The following is a 19,746-nucleotide window of genomic DNA, read 5'->3' on the forward strand; positions in this document are numbered from 1 at the left end:
CCACAAAGCCAAAAGATTAATAGATGTGATTACAAAATCAGGATTTCTATTCAGTAAATGGCACTATGGACAAAGTTAATAGATAACAGAGAAAAGATATTTGCAATATCTTAAACTAACAGAGGATTAATATCTAGAATATGCAATGCACTCCCACAAATTCGGAAGAAAAAGACAGAAATACACACACAGCCCAAATTGGCAAAATACATGAAAAGTATAGTCGGCAAAGGAAAACCAAGCTTAGAAATACATGAAGAGCTGTTCAAACTCGTTATTAATCAGATAATTGCTGATTAAAATATAATTATGCATCCATTTACACTTCCTTGTCTGGCAAAAAAATTAGAAAACTGGGACATGACAATTGTTGGTGAGGGTGCAGGGATATATGAACCTTAACGCACACAACTGATTAGAATGTAGACTGCAGCTACTATTTCAGAGAGCTATCTGGCAGTAATTAAATTAATTATACATATGCCCTATGGCCCAACAATTCCACTTCTTTTGTATATATTCCAGAGCACTTCTCATGTAGGTCCACAGAGGACAGGTATGAGGACATTCATCATAGTATTTGAGGTAGTAGGGAGCTGGAGGCAGTCTAGACTCTGTTTCTAGGAAAATGAAGAAGCAAATTAAGGTAAATGAACACTGTGGTATACTATGCAACAATTAGAAACTACAGACTAGATGTACACAGAGTAATATGAATGGACATTTTTAAAAATACTGCTGAGTAGGGGAGATCAGAATGAGATTCACAGCGCCATACCATTATGTAAATTAAAAATTCATGCATACAAAATAATGTAAGTTTTAAAAGAACTCTGACAAACAAAAATACACACATCAAATATATTAGAACGGTAGTCTCTAGGGAAGAGGGTGAAAGTGGGAAATAGAGGCAAGGAGTGAACATTAAGATTTGTACTTAACCAGCTGCCGTAGAATCAATTCTGACTCATGGCGACCCAGTGTGTCAGAGTAGAACTATGTTCCATAGGGTTTTCAATGACTGATTTTCCGAAAGTAGTTGGCTAGGCCTTTGTTCCCAGGCACCCCTGGGTGAACTCAAACCTCTAACTTTCTGGTTAGCAGCCAAGCACATTAACTGTTTGCACCACCCAGGAGCTCCAAGATTTGTACTTACTTCCTCCTATTTTCCAGCACTATCGCAGCCTAAAACATAAGCATCAGCATGCAATCTTTTCTTACCATCAGAAAAAAAGCAATAAAGTTATTTTCATTGGAAAATTTACAAGGAATATATCTGGGGAAAAAATCTATCATAAAAAAGATTTTCAACTTAAGAGGGAGGCACCACTTCATGGAAGTGCCTTAGTCCAATTAATTTTTAAAATGTTTTTTTTTTCTACACAAGAAATATTTCTAAACATGCTAAGGTATTTGATAAGTTTTTTAACTAAATCCTTCTAAACAAAGAGATTCAGCTCTCAATCAAGGGAAGAACTGTGAGGTTGAGGCAGCTGATGATCTGATCCTCCCTGCCCTGTCAAGAGGTGGGGAAGGTGCTCCTCTCCCACCCCTCCCATATTCCAGAGCCTGTCATCCCCTGCATTCAGGCACTTGACTCCGTTGCTCACTCCAAAAATATACATGGACAGATGACCGAGCTGATGACCTGAGTAGATGCCTTTGGCTCCTTCCTTCCTTTCCTCCCACTCTCCCTCCGTCGGCCAAATTCCCACAGAGGTAACTCAGTGGAAGCATAGAAGGGATTACTCCCACCTACCACTGCAGCTGATGGTTTTCAAGAAGCATGGAAAGGTGATTGCTGTGGGGAGATCTCCCCAGGCTTGCCTGCTCTCTGCCTTTATTCATGGTGCCCAGGTGGAAACCTTCCTAGACCCTGTCTGCTCCCTCCTACCTGAGCTGAGAGGTGCAGCCTGCTTGGCCTCTCATCTTCGAACTCCACATCTCCAGGAACCCAAGAAGAGCCCAGATATGCTGCGAGATTGCTGCCTGCCAATCCACCTTCTCCCCAATGACCCCTCAGCCAGGCTTAGGCCAGTGTCCAAGGAAATCACTCGCTGATGATGCTGATTAACTTAGATCAGGTGTTCTCAACTGGCCAAGTCTATGAATTCCTGGATAGTGTATGCGAGGTTGTGTGTTGGTGGTAGCAGAAGGCTGTATGTGGATTTTTAATAAAGAAAGGCCATAATTACCAAGTGTGGAAGGGTGACCCCCAAAATACTAAGAACCATTGGCCCAGAAGTTCTATGTTTATATTTGTTCCTAATAGGATCTTTTATTTTGTGTTGGTAATAAAATTAATATACAGTCTTTGTAAAAATATTCAAACAATGCAGAAATGTTTTCTTTTAATAAGTCTTTATTGATTGCCTGTGCAAGGCACTAAGAATACAATGGTGAGGAAAACAGACTAGGTCTTTGCATTCATGAAGCTCACAGACTAGTGAGGGATATACATTAATCAAATAATCACAAATACATGTATAATTATAATTCCATGTAAGTACAAAGAAGGAATGGAATACAAGACTACAAAAGTATTACAGCAGAAAGTCAAGACACACTCTAATGACATGGAGAGGTGACAGGGAAAACTTCCCAAAGGAAGTGAAATTTGAACTGAAATAAGAAAACGTATAGTTAGCTATGCAAAGAGGACAATATAAATGTAAATTCATATCCTACAGAGTGCTGCAGCTACTACATTCTTGTGTATCCTTCCACCTGTTTTACTATGCATATACGAACGGGTGTGTATATGTATTTATGTGTAGTTGGAATAAATCTCAGTGCATAAACTCAAACGTGTAAGACATCTAATTTTTATTTTCTATAGCAATACTTAAAGGAGTTAAGCAGTTGGCTGCTAACTGAAAGGCTGACGGTTCAAACCCAACAGCCCCTCCTCGGGAGAAAGATGTAGCAGTCTGCTTCCATAAAGATTTACAGCCTTGGAAACCCTATGGGGCAGTTCTATCCTGTCCTATAGGGTCGCTATGAGTCAGAATCAACTCGACGGCAATGGGTTTGGTTTTTGGGTTATGGTAATACTTATAATTTCCATTTTGTCCTCCCATTCCACTGGGGCGGTTGAAATTGAATCCATACAAGATCTGCTGAAATTGAATCCATACAAGATTGTTTTCCCCATGGTTGAATTTCAGCTCAGGGATGCTTACAAATTGCCTTAGAGTTATTCAAGGAAATGGTCCACGTGGTCCTAGGGTCATTGTTCTACACAATTCACCACTCTCATTCCTTCTTCTTGGCCCCTTCAGATATGGGAGCTCTCTATTTTGCTTCTGTGTCATTCTTGAGGATTGGTACTTTCTCTGCTGCTTCCCTGCCATTGCCATGCTGGAATAGAAAGCTTGGTAAGAAACTATACTACCTGTCTGGAAGCAATAGAAAACAGCCATCCCCCCACCGAGGCGTCTCTGAAAAGGCATGACACAAGTCACCTACACAATCCAATCCATCAAACATATCTGAGGAACTTCTAGTCAATAGCAGAGTGAACTAACTTGAAAAGCTTCCCACTTCAAAATTCACAGAAATAATAGAATACACATCCCTCTAAAAATAATTATATAGTCAAGCTCATAATCATGTAATGAAAATCCCCAAGAAAGAAAGAAGGAATTAACAGCAGTGAGCAGGAGCTAAAGACAAATAAATGGATATTGGCTTTAAGGGCTGCAGACCAGTGTTTTAATCCTGCATAAGGACAGGAGGCAGTGCCTCTACACAGGGGAAGATAAAAATGGGGTACTGAGCTCCTTTCTAAATACAGGCCCCACTGAAGTGCAATCAGTATATTAAATAATTAGAAAAACCTTCCTCACACCAAAGATAGTAAGATACATGACAAGAAAGCTTATCTTTTATGTGAGACCATGGGTGGATAAGGAGCCCTGGTAGCACAGTGGTTAAGTGCTCAGCTGATAACTGAAAGATTGGCAGTTCAAACTAGGCACTCCAGAAAGATCTGCTTCCATAAAGATTTACAGCCTTGAAAACCCTATGAGGCAGTTCTACTCTGTCCTATAGGGTCACTATGAGTCCTACTCGACGGCAATGGGTTCTGGGGGGTTTTTTAATGGATGGGTAAAGAAATCCCTGGGAGCAATCATAACCCAGACCAACTCCATTCATAGGTGTGGGGTTGAATTCACAGTTCCTGCATGTTAAGGAACCCAAATGCCATAAACTAACATAAAAATTAGTCTTCAACTGGTGAAATTTGTATGGCCCTTGCAGAGTAAAACTCAAAAGCAAGAAAAGAATTAAAACATTCAAAGATAGATCTCAAGTTCACCCTTCAGCCAAAGATTAGACAAGTCCATAAAACAAAATGAGACTAAAGCGGCACACCAGCCCAGGGGCAAGGACTAGAAGGCAGGAGGGGACAGGAAACATGGTAATAGGGAACCCAAGGTCGAAAAGGGAGAGTGTTGACATGTCGTGGAGTTGGTAACCAATGTCACAAAACAATATGTGTACTAACTGTTTAATGAGAAGCTAGTTTGTTCTGTAAATCTTCATCTAAAGTACAATAATTTAAAAAAAAGTTGAAATAAAAAAATAAAAACAAAGATAGATCTCAAGAAATCACCCAGAATGCAGCACAAAAAGATGAAGAGGTATAAAATATGAACGAGAAGTTAGAAGACATGGCAGAAAGAATGGAAAGTTTCAAAACATGCCTCGAAGGAATTCCATAAAGAGTGGCTAGAGAGAATAAGGGGGGAAAGCAGTATTTGAAGAGATTGTTGCAAAGAATTTTCAAGAACTGAAGAAAGGTATGAGTCCTCATACTGAACACACTGAGCCTAGAGTGGGATAAATTAAAAGAAAGCCATAACTAGACAGTTCTTAGTGTAGAATATCAGCTATAAAGATAAAATCTTAAATGCAACCAGGAAGAAAAGAATGACAATTATAGACTAACAGCAGTAATAAAAGCCAGACTCGATTGCAATAATATCATCAAAGAACCAAGGGAAAATAATCAGTTAATTAAAAATTCTTTACTCAGGTGTCTTATCATTCAAAAGTGAGGGTGAAATAAAATATATTAAACATACAAAAGACTAAGACAGTTTACTTTTCACGAAGTTATTCATTTAACAAATATTTATTGAAAGCCAAGCATTGTTTTAGGCCCTTTGCTAAAAGCACTACCAAAGGATGTACCTCAGTAAGAAGGAAATTAAACCCATAAAGAAATGAGTGGAATAGAAACCATCAAGAGCCAGGAAATTGGTAAACAGAACTTTCTAGAGTCTTGCTGCTTTCACAGGTTCTGTCTTGAAAGTAGGGTTCAGAATCCCACTCTCCAGGACGCACAGGTCCCTTCTCCCTCTGTCTTCTCCAATTCCAGGTGAATATTTTTATAATCTCTTGTGGAAATATCTGTCTCTTACTCTCAGAGGCACTTATATTTCATCAATTCTAAAATGCATTTTTCACATTTCAGTATCTCTGAAATTGGGATGCATCTTATAATCGACGGCATGTCATATTTAATGGACAACATGTTTTTCTTTCTTGCTATTGATGATATCTTAAATTCATTGGAATATGGTGTATCTTGCTTGATGTTTGCCCCAGAAGTACCTAGCATGATATTTTCAAGTGTTTAGGCTTTGGGAAAACCAAAAGTCGGAAAGTACTTCCATAAACCTTTCCTGAAGCAAAGAATGGGAGAAATAAAAAAAGGAGGAAATGTTGTGGGAGAGAAAAACAAGAACACAATTTTATATTCTAAATCATAACATTCTGCCATATATGCACACATATGAATATGTATATATGTATAACCTTTAGTGTAATATTCTATCACTAGTTTAACAACAAATAAGAAATCACCTCCAAGGAAAAGAAGAAATGGCACTCTTTCCAGGATTCTAGTCAGAGAGTACATATAAATGTTTAATAGCGTTTTGCGTCTGTCACCCCACCCCTTAGTAAATCATTGTATATTTTCTTCTTTTTGCCTATTCAGAGGTTTCCCTTGGAGACATAAGCAGAATGAGTCCACTGGGAAATTGTATTAGTCACAGTCTCTATCCAGCTTATTTGTTTGCACCTTGCTTTCTCCTAGACACTAAATCCTGAACACATCTCTTTTATGCTACTACTAAGGTGATCAATATACAGTAATGGTAGTTGCAGCACTGTGCCAGTTAGGTGAAATATTAGAGATCTGGAAAGGGAAGGGGGAACAGAGTGAGAAAACATGAATTATGCGTAGAAGTCTAAAGATACTTTCCGAAAATCTTTAATCTACTTCTCAGGTAGGCATCTCTGGGTATGTCTAAAAAACAATATATGAAGCAACGTGCCGACACAGCGTTGAACAAACGCAGAACTATGAAAATTTCACTCAAATCCTAGTCCTGCTTCCAAGGGCTATCTCCCAGAAAACCTTCCTAGGAATTTTCAGTTCTCCAAAATTCTCCAGCCTCTTGTATTATTTCCATAGGTCATTAATCATATTCATTGTGCATTTCAAAATTTATATTATCTTCCACTGAAATGGAGCCCTGGTGAAATATTATGTTTTGGGTGACAGTTGATAAAGAGCTGAACCCCATCTTTGTAAAATCACCTTGAACAAAATTTGAACTGAGATAGGACCCTCCCTTATTCCTAAAACAGTTAAATGAGAACAAAACCAAAACAGCAGGCTATTCTCTGAGTTTCCCAGTTTCCTCAGCTGCCCAGGAGCAGCCATCCTCTCTAAAGAGAGGACCCTGTCTCCTTCCTGTCCCCATGAACAGGTTCACCACCACAATCCTACAACTGCGTCCTTCCTTCAAATGATCAAGAGTGACAATGTCCAAAGTAAAAATGTTGGAATATTGGTGTATAGCCTGGCCCTGTGACCAGCCTGGACCAGGCAGTTACACAACTGTCTCACACAACACTTTTCTCAAAGTCCAATAAAGCTAGGTGGGGGACATCAAAAGTGCATGCAGGGCACGTAGGGCTGTGCCAGTCTAAGACTTGTTCATTCCTTCCAGTCTCTGTTCAACAAGGGTTCCAAAACATCTTGGTATCTAGTTGCAACCAGAGTCACTTTATGACTACCACAATGACAATTACTATTCTGTATTAAATGCCTAGCGGTGCACGAAAAAGGAGGCCTGGTTGCACGGTGGTTAAGCAGTGGTCTGCTAACCAGAAGGTTGGTAGTTTGAACCCACCAATCACTCCAAGGGAGAAAGATGTGGCAATCTGCTTCCCTAAAGATTACAGCCTTGAAACCTCTATGAGACAATTCTACTCTGTTGTATAGGGTTGCTATGAGTCAGAATCAACCCGATGACAACAGGTTTGGTTTTTTGTTTTTGGTTCATGGGATAGTTTCATGGGAATTAAAGAGTCACCTCGAAAGACACAGAAGCACATCAACCCCTAAAAACTATCACCAATTATATCTCAGGAGGAAATAAAGAAGTGCGAGGGAAGAAGAAGAAAGAAAAATGAGAAGGGACAACCAAACCAAACCCACTTCCGTAGAGCAGATTCCGACTCACAGCGACCTTATAGGACAGCCCCATAGGGTTTCCAAGGCTGTAAATCTTTTCGGAGGCAGACTGCCCCATCTTTCTCCGTAAGAGCGGCTGGTGGGCTTGAACCACCAACCTTTCGGTTATCAGCCAAGCACTTAACCACTGAGCCACCAGGACTCCTTGGGAAGGGGCAAGGGGAGGGGAAAAGAGAGCTGCAAGAGCAGATAGGTGTTGGTCAGGCTTGTGCTCCTGCCTCGCTGTGGCTTTTTATTATTGTTGTGTGCTGTAGAGTCAATTCCCTCCCATAGAGACCCTATAGGTCAGAGTATAACTGCCCCATAGGGCTTCCTGGCTGTAACCTTTATGGGATCAGATTGCCAGGTCTTTTCTCCCACTGGTGTGTTCGAACTGCTGACTTTTCGGTTAGCAGCCAAGCACTTAACCATTGTGCCACCAGGGCTCCTTGGCTTTTTATTATTAGGAAGTTAACGTCATGTTCACCCCAGCTGCAAGAGTCACTCAGCACCTCAAGATCAACATGCCTTGAATGGAATATTTTTTAGATGCTGAAGCTGCATATCTGGGTCAAGGGACAAGTTTGCACTCATTGCCTCTATTTTCTCAACTATCTCCAGTAAATATTTATAATTTTTGTGAGGAAAAAAATTAAATAGAACTCTGAAAATGTATCTGCAGTATGATCCAATTTCATGTTAAGAATACATAGATATATGTAGAGTAAAAATTTCAGGAAGGGTATATACTCAGTTTCAAATCAGTGCTTCTCGCCACAGCTGCCACAGTCCTTTATAGAATTCTATTTGCAGCCCTCCACCCTTCACTCTGCACTTTCTCTCTGGAGGACCACATCCACTCCTGTGTCCTCAATCCCACATCCTATTTTCAGCCAGGACTTCTCCTCTGAGCTCTAGATTAATGCATTCAAATGACAACAGTGTGTTCCTATCTCAGTGTCCCCACAGGTACCTCAAACATTATTTTATTGTTGATTTTTCATTTTTTTGTTGTTAATTTGTGTCTTAGGAGGCCCCCTGTGTTACAGAGTAGAACTGCTCCATAGGGCATTCTTGGCTGTAACCTACAGAAGCAGATTGCCAGGCCTGTTTCTTCTGTGGTGCCTCTGAGTGGGTTAGAACCACCCGCCTTTCGGTTACCAGCAGAGTGCAAACCATTTGGACCACCCTGGGACCTTTCAAACTCAATTTCTTTTAAGACGGATTCATCCTCATTCCTTCCCAAATCTGCTTCTTCCACCTAACAATAGGAGCAAGGAAAATGTTAATTCCCTTTCCCCTCACCTCCCCTTAAAACTGGTGTAAAATGAGTCCCCACTTGTGCATGGTTCAGCAGGGTCACCATACCCAACAACTTTAAACCAACCAGTCTCTGATCCCTTTGACATTAGAGTATCTAGGGACCTGGAGCTAAAACCAGTATTGAACTAGCCAGAAGATTTAACTCTTTCCTGGCGTCGTACAATAAAGTAGGATACCATTATCTGGCCTTCCAAACCAAGTAGGACTATGTTGTGGAGGTTGGTGAGATCATGTGTGCGGAAACACTTTGACTCTTACAAAGGAATAAAAACCGTATTGCTTTGAGAAACGATTTGAAAGGTTGCCTTGCAGGAATGACAGAACTCTACAAAGTAGTCACTTAATAAATGCTAACCTTTATTGTTGTTATTTTTTATTAAATGAAACTGACACATGGCAGAATACCCCAGCAAAACAAAGGTTAACCAAAAAACTATCAACCCTGCATTCTAAGGAATTAAGGGTGTTCACTTTTCTTGATTAACGGCTATGTGCCAGAACATTGTAACTACTTTGCATGTATTACTTCATTTAATCGTCATGACTAGGCCCATCTTCTCCACTCATCTGTCATTTCAGAGAGGAAGCTTCGACCACATTGAATTTCCAATCTAAATGTTTTTCCACTCGGTACATACTCCAATCAATCACCTGCTTCATTCCCAACACTTTTCTTTTTCAAAAATTTCCTAAAAATCAATGCTCATTATAGATAAATAAGAATATATAGATGAATAAAAACTAAAAAGGTAAAAATCACTCATTTTCTACCCAAAGATAAGACTGTTTGGGTATCTGTATTTCCAGAGTTTGCAATGTCTACTTAAACATGTGATTTATTATTCTCAAAAAAAAAGTGGAATCATACGATGATTACTGCTACCTAACCCTACCTTTCTCACTTAACAATGCATGGTGAATATCTTATCCTGGCAATATAGATTTCCATCAACATATTTATTGTATTCTACTGTGTGAACATGCCATGATTTATTTAACCAACCCAGTGTGCTAGACACTTAGTTTGTTTCCAATTTTTACTATTTTAGACAGCCCTGGGATGAACAGCCTTGTACATACACTCTTTGGCCAATTATTCAATTATTTACTTTGGACAAATTCCTATAAGTCAAAGAGTTTACATATTTAAAGCTTATACTATATATTACCAAATGCCCCTCCACAAACCTGGTGCCAGTGTAAACTCATTCCCACTGCCAGAGTTTGAAAGTGTCCATTTTGCCACGCCCTTTCCAACACTGCACAGTAAGAGAGAGATTTTTATATGGATCCCAAATATTCTTTCTAGTCGAAAATATTTAGTGGCTCTCAGTGTTCAATGAGATAATATTCAAACAGCTTTCCACTAACTGGCCTCACCTGGCTCTCCAAATGTATGTCCTACTGCCACCTCCCACACTCTCCATTCTAGGTAGATTGGTTTCCTCACCGAAACAGGGTTTATCTCTATGCTTTTCTCACACCATCCCCTCCTCACTCCTATCTCATGGAATGCCCTAACTACCCTACCTCATTCAGGATCCATTTTAAATGGCTGCTCCTCCAAGAAGCTTTAGCTGACTATCAACACCCACAGAAACCTCTGCCTCCTCTGTACTCTGAGAGCACACATTTAACAATGAGCACATGCTTAAGCTATTCTGTTCTCTTTCTGTTTGTGTGTTTCTTATCTCTCCAACTAGATTATAAACCGAAAGACAAAGATGGTTTCTTTTGTTCTTTCACTTTTTTTCCCTTTTCTTTCCAGCATTAAGACACAATTTTATTGATGAGACACAAATGAAGTCAATGCAAATGACAGAAAGGAGCTCACTTATGATGAATTGGTTCACTGTCACTTATGCAGAGAAAACAGTAAAAATATTTCCATCTAGGCAGCAAGATAAAAAGCAACAAACATGTTTTCAGAACAAGTATAATATTCATTCATCCAGCTTAAACCTGAAGACCAACTTGGAAAATATCAGCGTTGATGATACAATATGATGTTCATTATTCAAAATTGGCAGCTGAAAGGATTCCTTTACCATATAAACAAGGTGGAGAAAAGGAGTAGTTTACAATACACATCACTTCTAGACTGCAAAATCAAGACGTTATTCCTGGCTCTTTGGAAACATATGCTCAGCCAGTTTGGCCATGAATTTTCCAACTTTTACTTTCACCAAAAAATCATGGTGACTTTCTATTCCCAGAACCTTATCAGCACATGCTTGAAATTCTTTAAAAAAGAAAAAAAGTGAACCTTCGCTGAAATGGTTCTGAGTAGGTTCATTTTCTTCCCATTTAAAATTGTCATTTATATTCTCAAATATGATCAAAAGTTTAAGAATAATATCTTGGTTCTCCTTCTTATTAAAGAGGGAACCCAGTGAAGACGGTACTTGGGCCCTGAGCAGTTCTCTAGTCATGGCTGGATTTTCAGCCAGATTCAAAAGGAGTTTCAAAACCTGAAGCTTGGTTTCTTCATTTCCTGCTGAAAATAAACGAAAAAAGTCTGAAATGGAATTAGCAAGCATGTGCTGATGCTCATTAGTAACAGTCATATTTGTAAGCAGTCTTAGTCCAGCCAGCTGCACAGATGAGTTCAAGCGAGACGTGACTGTGTCGTCACACACTTGATTCATGTATATCTTAAGCCTGCGCTGATTTTCAGCATTCACACTCAAGTTGTTCAGAACAATTAAAGCTTTTTCCTTAACTATGGGATCGCGGGTATTGAGAATCTTTGCAACAATTGGGAGACCACCCAGATCTCGAATAATATCTCTGTTAAATGCATAAGCAGCATTGTTACCCAGAGCAATTAAAGCTGCTTCAAGAATATAAGGTTTTTCAGACATTTCAACCAAGCAAAGAACTTTTTGCAGCTCTAGAGGAGACAAAATAGTATCATCTGAATTGGGGGAAGCCCGTTTCTGGACAGCCCGACGTGCCCGGGTGGCCCTGGCCCTGGCCCTGGCCCTAGCTCTGGTCCCGGCCTCAGTCCCAATCCGGGCCCAAGGTGGGTACCATATGACACCCTTGTTCTCACTGTTGTCATCATCATCATCAGACCAGTCGTTGTACCTGCCCCCAGAACAGTCGCCAGTATCATCCATATCCCCGGGCCCACCCTCAGCCATTTTCTCCTTGTTCTGTTTTCTTCCCCTGGTCAGTCTATAAATGCAATAGCAGGCACCAGCCCCAATCACCAGTCCTGCAGTCACCCAGCCTACTTTCCTAGCGTAGCCCATGCAATCGTCCCTGACAATAGCAGGGACCAAGGAACAGAGTAGTCACTCAGGCCGGGGGAGGATGGTTGCGGGCTTGGATTCAAGCCTGTGGAGGGTGGTGGTCTTCAGCCACTTTAAGTCCACAACGGCTGATACTGGAGGTGGACCTAAGAGTGGAGGAATGAAATGGAGTTTTACTTTGCTTCTCTTCTCCTCCCATGCAGAGAGTTGCACTGAGGGACAGGAGAGTAGTGACTGAGTGCTTGGTGTGAAAGGTAGATTGTTAAACTCTCTCTACTCCCCTTCATTTCACCCTCTCCCAACACAGCCCCCTGCCCCAGCTCACTCCCACCTGGGGCCTAGATAAAAGCAATGGAGCCCAGAGACCCTGCTGGGGCCTCAGCCACCCCAACCTCTGCCATCCCCAGGGAATAGCACCCTTTCACTAACCTCCACAAGACAGGGCAGTTTGCTCCTTCTTCCCTCCCCTGGAGGTGTGCCACGCCCAACAACCCTTCGGATCTGCAGAGACCAGAGCCAGTGAGGACTGAGGGCTCCATGGACAGCTAGTACCCTGTTCCTGTGTCAGCTTTCCTGATTCACAATCCGACTGGCATTTTTTTAACCTCTCTGACCCTCTAGTCCATCCAAAACATGCACATGCCTGCGCCTCTCCCTTAGCCTGAAATGGGAGGGATGAAGGAAAATAAGGCAGGAGCAGATGAGCCTGGCCAAACCTCAGCTGATCTCTGATCCCTCCCCCACTCCGGGCAGCCCCCACACCCACACCGACCTCGACTGATCCAGGGAACCTTCCTCCCTCTCTTCAAGTGGTGCCACCTGCTACAGCAGACCTGCAGGATGACAGATCGAAAACATGGGGACTAACTGCTGGATGAGAGAGGAAGATTATGAACAAACTATCTGATAGGTTTCCCTCCTGCCACCCCCTCCTCCCTCCCCAACGCACGCCATTTCCCCACAGTCCCAGGAGTGCGAAAAACACTCAGACTCAGACCCGAACCTAGATTACCATCTCTGGTTTCTCCCCACCCGCACGCCCGCCCCTCCTGGGGTCCGCAGATGACCTTACCCTCAAATCGACCTTCACCGATCGGGGTTAATTTCGTTCCTCTTCTCTTGCCCCGCGTTGTGCCGAAACCTACGGAAAGACTGGCCACCCGGGAGAGGATCGGACTCGCTAGACACAGAGCCACGGTCAGGAAGCCACAGCCACAGGCAGAAAGACGGGAAACAGCCGCTACTGAGTGTTTGGTGGACGGACCAGTCCCCAGGACATGAAACTCTTTCCTAATTCGGAGGCCCGTTGTCAAAGGTTTCCCACCCTTATTACCTCTCTCAGGGCTCCGCTAACATACCACGTTGCACCTCACCCCCTCCCCATGCCCAGCTTTACCCGCCGGCACTGTCCTGGTGGACTGGGAGCCAACACCCAGGCCACAGCTCCCTTTCCGGATCGCGGGCCTCTGCTCCCAGCAGATTCCCACCTCCGGATCTCTGGGCTCCACCCCAAACACCCCCCTGCTCACCATTTCGCAGCATCTAAACGGCCTGCGGGTGGGACACGTCTTGGAAAGCGGGAGGCAAGGGGGAGAGACGGACAGAGGCGCCCCAGGACTCTCGACGGTCTCCGCCCTACGCCCTCTGCTAACTCCACCTTATGGAATCTCCCAGGCACTGACCTGCAGGAATCTGGGACAATTTCCTTCTCCTCCTCCTCCTCCTTCCCCCTGCAGCAGGACCGCCCGCCCTCAGGGCAGTGGGGAGCTGGTACTCAGACGGGAACAACGACCAGGACTAGAAGGACTTCTGCACACGTCAGCTCTTGGTCACGTGAAAGCTACGTCATCCACCAACTCGGGTCCCCAATTTCCCCTCCCACCAGCAGTGCGGCAGAAGAGGGCCCGCCCCCCTCCTTTCCTTCCCCGGTACCCAGCCTTGACACTTCTTTCCTCCTCGCTAATCCCATCTCCCTGAAGTTGTATTTACCTTCCTCTGACTACCAGGAACGGACAGCATCCTACTCCGGGGCTACTGGCTACTTGTACTTTTTTTTTTGAAATGTTGCCTCTTCCTTCCTGGGCTCCTGGGACGGCAGACTCTCCTTCCACCTCCTCTCCCTCCAGCTATTAATGTCTACCATTTCTTCTGAAATCTAGTCCTAGATCTGAAATGAACAAGCCATCGGAAAAAGGAGGCTTAGGAGTGAGAGTGTGGTTTTTACTTTCTTAATACTTTTTGGTTCTTTTTGTCTGCCCCTGCTCCCGCCTCCAGTCTGCATTCTTTCTGTGAGAAAAAATACACTAAAGCTATTTTCATTTGAGTGGGAAAAAAGGGGGAGTGGGAGATTGACGTTGGGTGATGGCCTCCAAAAGTCTCACATTTTCTCACATTATGGGGAGTGTTAAACAGTTCACTTACAATAATCTTAATGTTTTCTGGACCCTGGCACATAATGCAATCCTGAACGAGCTAATCAGTGTGTCTGAGAATTTGTAAATCTTCTGGCTAGGCCAGTCTTTTAAATAGAAGAGCTACAGACTTTTGCCTGCATCTGTTATCAAGGAACAGGCATCGAGCCCTCAGAAGCCAGAAACACAGAAAAGGTGGAATAGAAATCACAACTTCTTGGTGGGTATCTATAAGATAAAGAAGCATGCACACTGACAGAGTGACCTGCAAAGAACATTACAAAATAGTCTTGGGTAGAAATAGAGAATATCACCTTTAAATGAAATGAATATTGGAGGAACACTGAGAATAAGACAAAATTGGCCGAACTCTGCATCTATCGATTAGTGTGAAACCCTTCCACTGACTGGTTTGATGAGCTCAATGATACATCTATCATCAATTATGTAACTTTTTTTTTAATGGGAGAAGTAATAAAATAATGTCAGAACAGGAAATCTACAGTGGGATGCTCCCTAATAGTTTGAATATAAGGTTGTTACCTGTGTATAACTTTTAAAATCTATGGACAATATGGGAATAAATCAAGAGTCTGCAGAGTTTGGGAACAGAGTTTGGGGATATGAATTTCCAGGAAATTCATACTGAGCAGCTTCTGGGAGGCAGCACCAGGATATGATTGAAATTTAGTAAACAGAAACCACATCAACTATATGATTCTGTGTTTACAGAAATATCATGTGAAGGGGCTTATTTAAGCATAGAAATACATGAAAAGGTAAGTCAGAGTGAAATGTTGGTAGTTTCCAATCCAAGCACTGTCTGGGGAGAAGTCTTGGCTAAGATGAATGGAACATTTAGCTTTCCTTGCCAGAGCCATCCCCATGATGTGTAAGTGCTTCAAGCTTCCTTAGCTGAAAGCTACTTCTTAAGGTGAACCAACTGCCCTTTCTCTGATTGCAGGCTCACCAAGCAACCTTCTGAAGTTGTGGCTTCCTAAGTAGTAGCTTGCCTACATGGAGAGAATCGGCTGACTGACAGAAACCTCTAGTACCACCTCACAGTTGTATTTCTCAGGGTACATTATTCAGCTGGTACTCCTGTTAAGACTTAGCTTCCCTCATGGCCTACTTACAGAGAGAGAATACAGAGATCCATGGGTTTGAGCATGCAAATCTAAATTTATGTAAGTTCCTGTGAATGGGAGTCTTTCCTTGACAGAGGCATTTGTTCTTAGTGCACAGACAAAATCAGGGGTTGATCATGCAACACTGAGGACAAGACCCTGAACTGAAGATACAACCTTGTGGAATCCTGTCAGAGAAGCTAGGTGGCCTTAGGTCAAAGGACAACCCTGTGCATCACTATTTCAGAATTGTACCCCCTTAATGTTAGGTTACACTACAATTAAGATATGCTGTGGTCGATAGGCCCCCAGCACCTCAATCACAGCTAGACAAAGGTTTAATATCCAAAGTAGGTAAAGGGCTCCTACAAATCAACAACATTTGAAGTAGTTTATATTTCTCTCTGGGAAAAGAAAGGAAGTTCATATTACATTTGACATACCTTTTCATTTTCCCCAGCAAAAGGGTGAGCATGTGGCCCAAAACAGGCCAACCAAATGCTCTCTTGCTAAAATTTGAATCTTGAGCAGAGAGATAAAAAGCTGAAAATCATTGGAATTATGGTATCCTGACAGGACCATCCATCAATTCCTGCTACCCAAACCCCTCAGAGCTGACCCTGGTTTTCAACATTCTCTCATTGTTTAAGTTAACCAGGTTTGGGTTATGTTGCTTGCAACCAAAGAATCTTAACTAATAGCAATATCCCAATATAGAAGATAACATCATTTTTCCAGATAACAATCTTCTATAATGTATTTTTCTCGCCCTCTTGAATTCCATCAGTGTTACCATCTGCTGATTCCCTTTTTTGTTTTCAGGCACTGTACAGCAGACCAAATACTGATTTAAGCCAAAACATTCCTTTTGGCTGTGGCTTCACATACTCTTTTGCAGGCTCAGGAACTTTTCACAGGCTTGTTTGAAGAATTGCTTAAGGATTTTTCTTTTTTTGCTTTTGAAATAGTATGCCAGGCACATAACATGCCCCTAAATGAATATTAGCAGGTGTATAATGGAGAGCAAAGTCATTTTTAAATACTAGTTCCCAGGTTCCTTAGTAGGACTTGTGGGTCAGAATGACAAAGAAGTGAAAGAAATGAAAGGGTTGTCACGTCCGTGGGTTTTAGAAAGTTTTAGAGAGTAAATTCAAACCTGTAAAGTTTCTGACAGACTCTGGGAGAATGGGAGGCTGAGGAGTGGGACTTATACATTGAAATAATTGAAGAATGTACAAAGGGGGATATTTTATACTAGTGAGGAGAGCTAAGAGTGAAGCTTTTGTCCTTGAAGCCTAAGTGTTGTGAAAATGAGTCCTTATCATAGAACCATGTCTACGACAATAAGACACCCATCTTTGTTAAGTTTTACATACTTCTTAGTCCTTTCTAGCATATATATTCAAAATCAATAAAATCCACTTATATAAGTATCTAGGAGCCAAAAACTGAATGATGGACAGTTAAATCTGAAATGTCTGTTAGGAAGGCTTCACAAATAGAGTTCATTTGTTTAGGAGAAGTGAATAAAGGGTGATAAAAAGAACAGTGTAAGAAATGATGGGGAAACAAATATGGTAGTAGTCTAGGAGAGGTGGGGTATAATATTGGTTAGTGAGTGTGGATTAGAAAAATTTGGGAAAGACCAGAAAGTGGTGTTATGTTCTTGACTTCTGAATAGTCACCAGCAAAACCCTGTGGGCTCCCTGGCTGGCCTCAGGGAAGGACCTTCCTTACAGAGGGGCCCCTCACAGCAGGGAGCTTCCTGCTAGGGTGTCATATTTCAGCGTTCTAAGAAAGAGGCTGCCTGGAGGGTCTATATTTAGAATATGAGTCTCTGGGCAGGGACAGGTGGGATGTCTGGGGACTAACTTCTGCATACGTTGTCCCTGAGTTCTGGGATTATTCTGAGGGGCTTGAGCGGGCGGTGCAGTGGAATTGGAACAGAAAGCAGGGAATGAAAGGACCTTTTGCTCCTGGTGACTGCTTGGTATCCTGTACACTATCTTTCTGTTTGTAAGGGAAAAATGACCCAGACATCCGAGGGGTGTTGCAGTGATTCACAGTCACCCACAGACCCTCACCACCATCTCCACTGGAAAGCACTGAACACTAAAAAAAAAAAAAAAAATTGCTATGGAGTCAATTCCAACTCATGGCGGCCCCACGTGTTTCAGACTGGAACTGCACTCCATAGCATTTTCAGTGGCTGTAATCTCACTGAAGTAGGCGCAGCACCACTGGGTGGATTCAAACCACCAACGATTCAGTTAGTAATTGGGTGCAAACCGTTTGCAATACCCAGGGATCTAGCCACTGCTATGGTACATGAGTGACCAATACTGGAGATATCTATCTCACCAATGCCATAATAGAAGGAAAATTCCACCAGCTAAGCCTCATTTCCACCAGTGGGAAATCAGGGAATTCTCGAATTTCTGGATAATTCATGTGTTGCACCATGAAACTTCTGAACAGATTTGAAATAAAGCCCTTTTAATGGAAAGCAGGCTAATCTATGAAGTGATTAATTTGTAAGGTTCAGCATTCACCTCAAGGTTGCCAGGTGGTGCAAACGGTTTGCCTTGGACTGCTAACCTAAAGGTGGCAGTTTGAACCCACCCAGTGGTACATCGGAAGAAAAGCCCTGTTGATCTGCTTCCGTTAAGACTTGTTGTTAGTTGCCATGGAGTTAATTCCGACTCATGGCAACCCTGTGTGTGCAGAGTAGAACTGCTCCATAGGGTTTTCAAGGCTGTGGCCTTTTCGGAAACAGATCGCCAGGCCTTGTTCTGAGGCTCCCCGGGTGAGTTTCAACCACCCATCTTTTGGCTTGTAGTGGAACACAGCCATTGAAAACCCTATGGAGCAGTTCTACTGCGCACACATGGGGTTGCCATGGGCCAGAATTAACCACAACAAATAACAGCAGCAAGATTCAGCTGGAGTTAGAGGTCTGCATGAAGTCCATCCTTTGAAGCCAGAGTGAAAGCCATCTAGCAATTGTCTACGAAGATGATCTCAGCTGACATCTAATACCATGAGTTGAGACAGGAGGAAAAGGGACAGTGGTTTACTTATCTCGGATGGTCACAATTAGAACACTGACGTTCTCACTATAGATTCATTTATCCATCAGTTTATAAATCATCTTGAAAGCACACTGGTTTTGTTTGTAAGGCTTTTTAAATTATTACTATTCTAACACATTTAGTATGTAAAAGCTGCTATTGCCTATGAAGCCAGAAGAAAATATTTTCAATGTGGTACAAATTAACTTAACCAAATCAATAAGGTCTTCCAATTAACTGGGAAATTTTGCTTATCTTAGATACCTTTCACTAAAAAGGATTTTAATCCCTTTTTCTCCAAGTGAAAATAGCTTTAGTTGTATTTTCTGATTACAAAATAGTGTTGCTTGAGTCAATAGAAAAAGGGCTGAAGAAATAGAACATAAATGTATCAAAAATATTAATAAAAATCTCACTACTATTTGGGCTTTCTTTTCTGACAACCTCCTCCCTCCCCGCCCCCACATTTGGTGCAGAGACTGGATGGAAGAAGAGGCAGAAATTAAGGAGAGGGGATGCAGAAGTTTCAGAGCCTAGGAAAGGATGAGACAACTCCCCAAGAAGTGTAAGTGAATAGTAGCCCCAGGAAAAGATGCTACCCCTTCCTGTAATTGTTGTTGGGTACCATCGAGTGTTTCAGACACATAGTGACCCCATGTGACAGAGTAGAACTGCCTTATAGGGGTTCCTGGGCTGTAATCTTTACAAAAGCAGATCAGCAGGTCTTCTCTCTCACGGAGAGGCTGGCTGGGCTTCAACCGCCAACCTTTCGCTTAGCAGCCAAGCGCTTAACCATTACGCCACCAGGGATCCTTTCCTGTAATTAGAGAAAAGCAAATTCAAACTTCAGGAAGGCAGGGCCGCTTCTGATCACTGGTATTGTTAAAGAGGAAAAGAGTGACAGGGCCCAGTGTAGTGGGAGGAGGTACAGTGCAGACTGGCGCCTGCTGCACTGCTTGTGGGAGTGGAAATTGGGGGGCAGAGCTCATTGGCGACGTGGTCGTCACGTGACCAAGGGCT

The 19,746-nt window shown here is 42.3% G+C and overlaps 1 protein-coding gene across 6 annotated transcripts; it reads right to left on the reverse strand.

Annotated features, from left to right (window-relative positions):
• Positions 1 to 10,616: 10,616 nt before the first annotated feature.
• ARMCX3 (armadillo repeat containing X-linked 3) lies at positions 10,617 to 13,950 on the reverse strand. Of its 6 annotated transcripts, none has more exons than XM_004377522.1 (5): positions 13,800 to 13,950; positions 13,190 to 13,297; positions 12,890 to 12,950; positions 12,547 to 12,618; positions 10,617 to 12,263 (listed from the first exon to the last, which is right to left on the reverse strand). In XM_004377522.1, exon 5 carries the CDS (start codon positions 12,115 to 12,117, stop codon positions 10,978 to 10,980), a length of 1,140 nt encoding a protein of 379 aa, XP_004377579.1. In that variant the 5' UTR covers positions 12,118 to 12,263; positions 12,547 to 12,618; positions 12,890 to 12,950; positions 13,190 to 13,297; positions 13,800 to 13,950; the 3' UTR covers positions 10,617 to 10,977. The 6 variants fall into 6 exon arrangements, with proteins under 6 accessions (XP_004377579.1, XP_004377580.1, XP_023588144.1 ...); XM_004377523.2 differs by having other exon boundaries at positions 13,190 to 13,269; positions 13,800 to 13,913; XM_023732376.1 differs by having other exon boundaries at positions 12,547 to 12,778; positions 13,190 to 13,269; positions 13,800 to 13,913.
• Between the last annotated feature and the right edge of the window lie 5,796 nt (positions 13,951 to 19,746).

The sequence above is a fragment of the Trichechus manatus genome, unplaced genomic scaffold (assembly GCF_000243295.1).
Source record: "Trichechus manatus latirostris isolate Lorelei unplaced genomic scaffold, TriManLat1.0 scaffold00051, whole genome shotgun sequence".
Lineage (NCBI taxonomy): Eukaryota > Metazoa > Chordata > Mammalia > Sirenia > Trichechidae > Trichechus > Trichechus manatus.

Bases quoted from the DNA above. Each gene is read 5' to 3' on its own strand.
- ARMCX3 (XM_004377522.1), bottom strand. From the start codon at position 12,117: ATGGGCTACGCTAGGAAAGTAGGCTGGGTGACTGCAGGACTGGTGATT.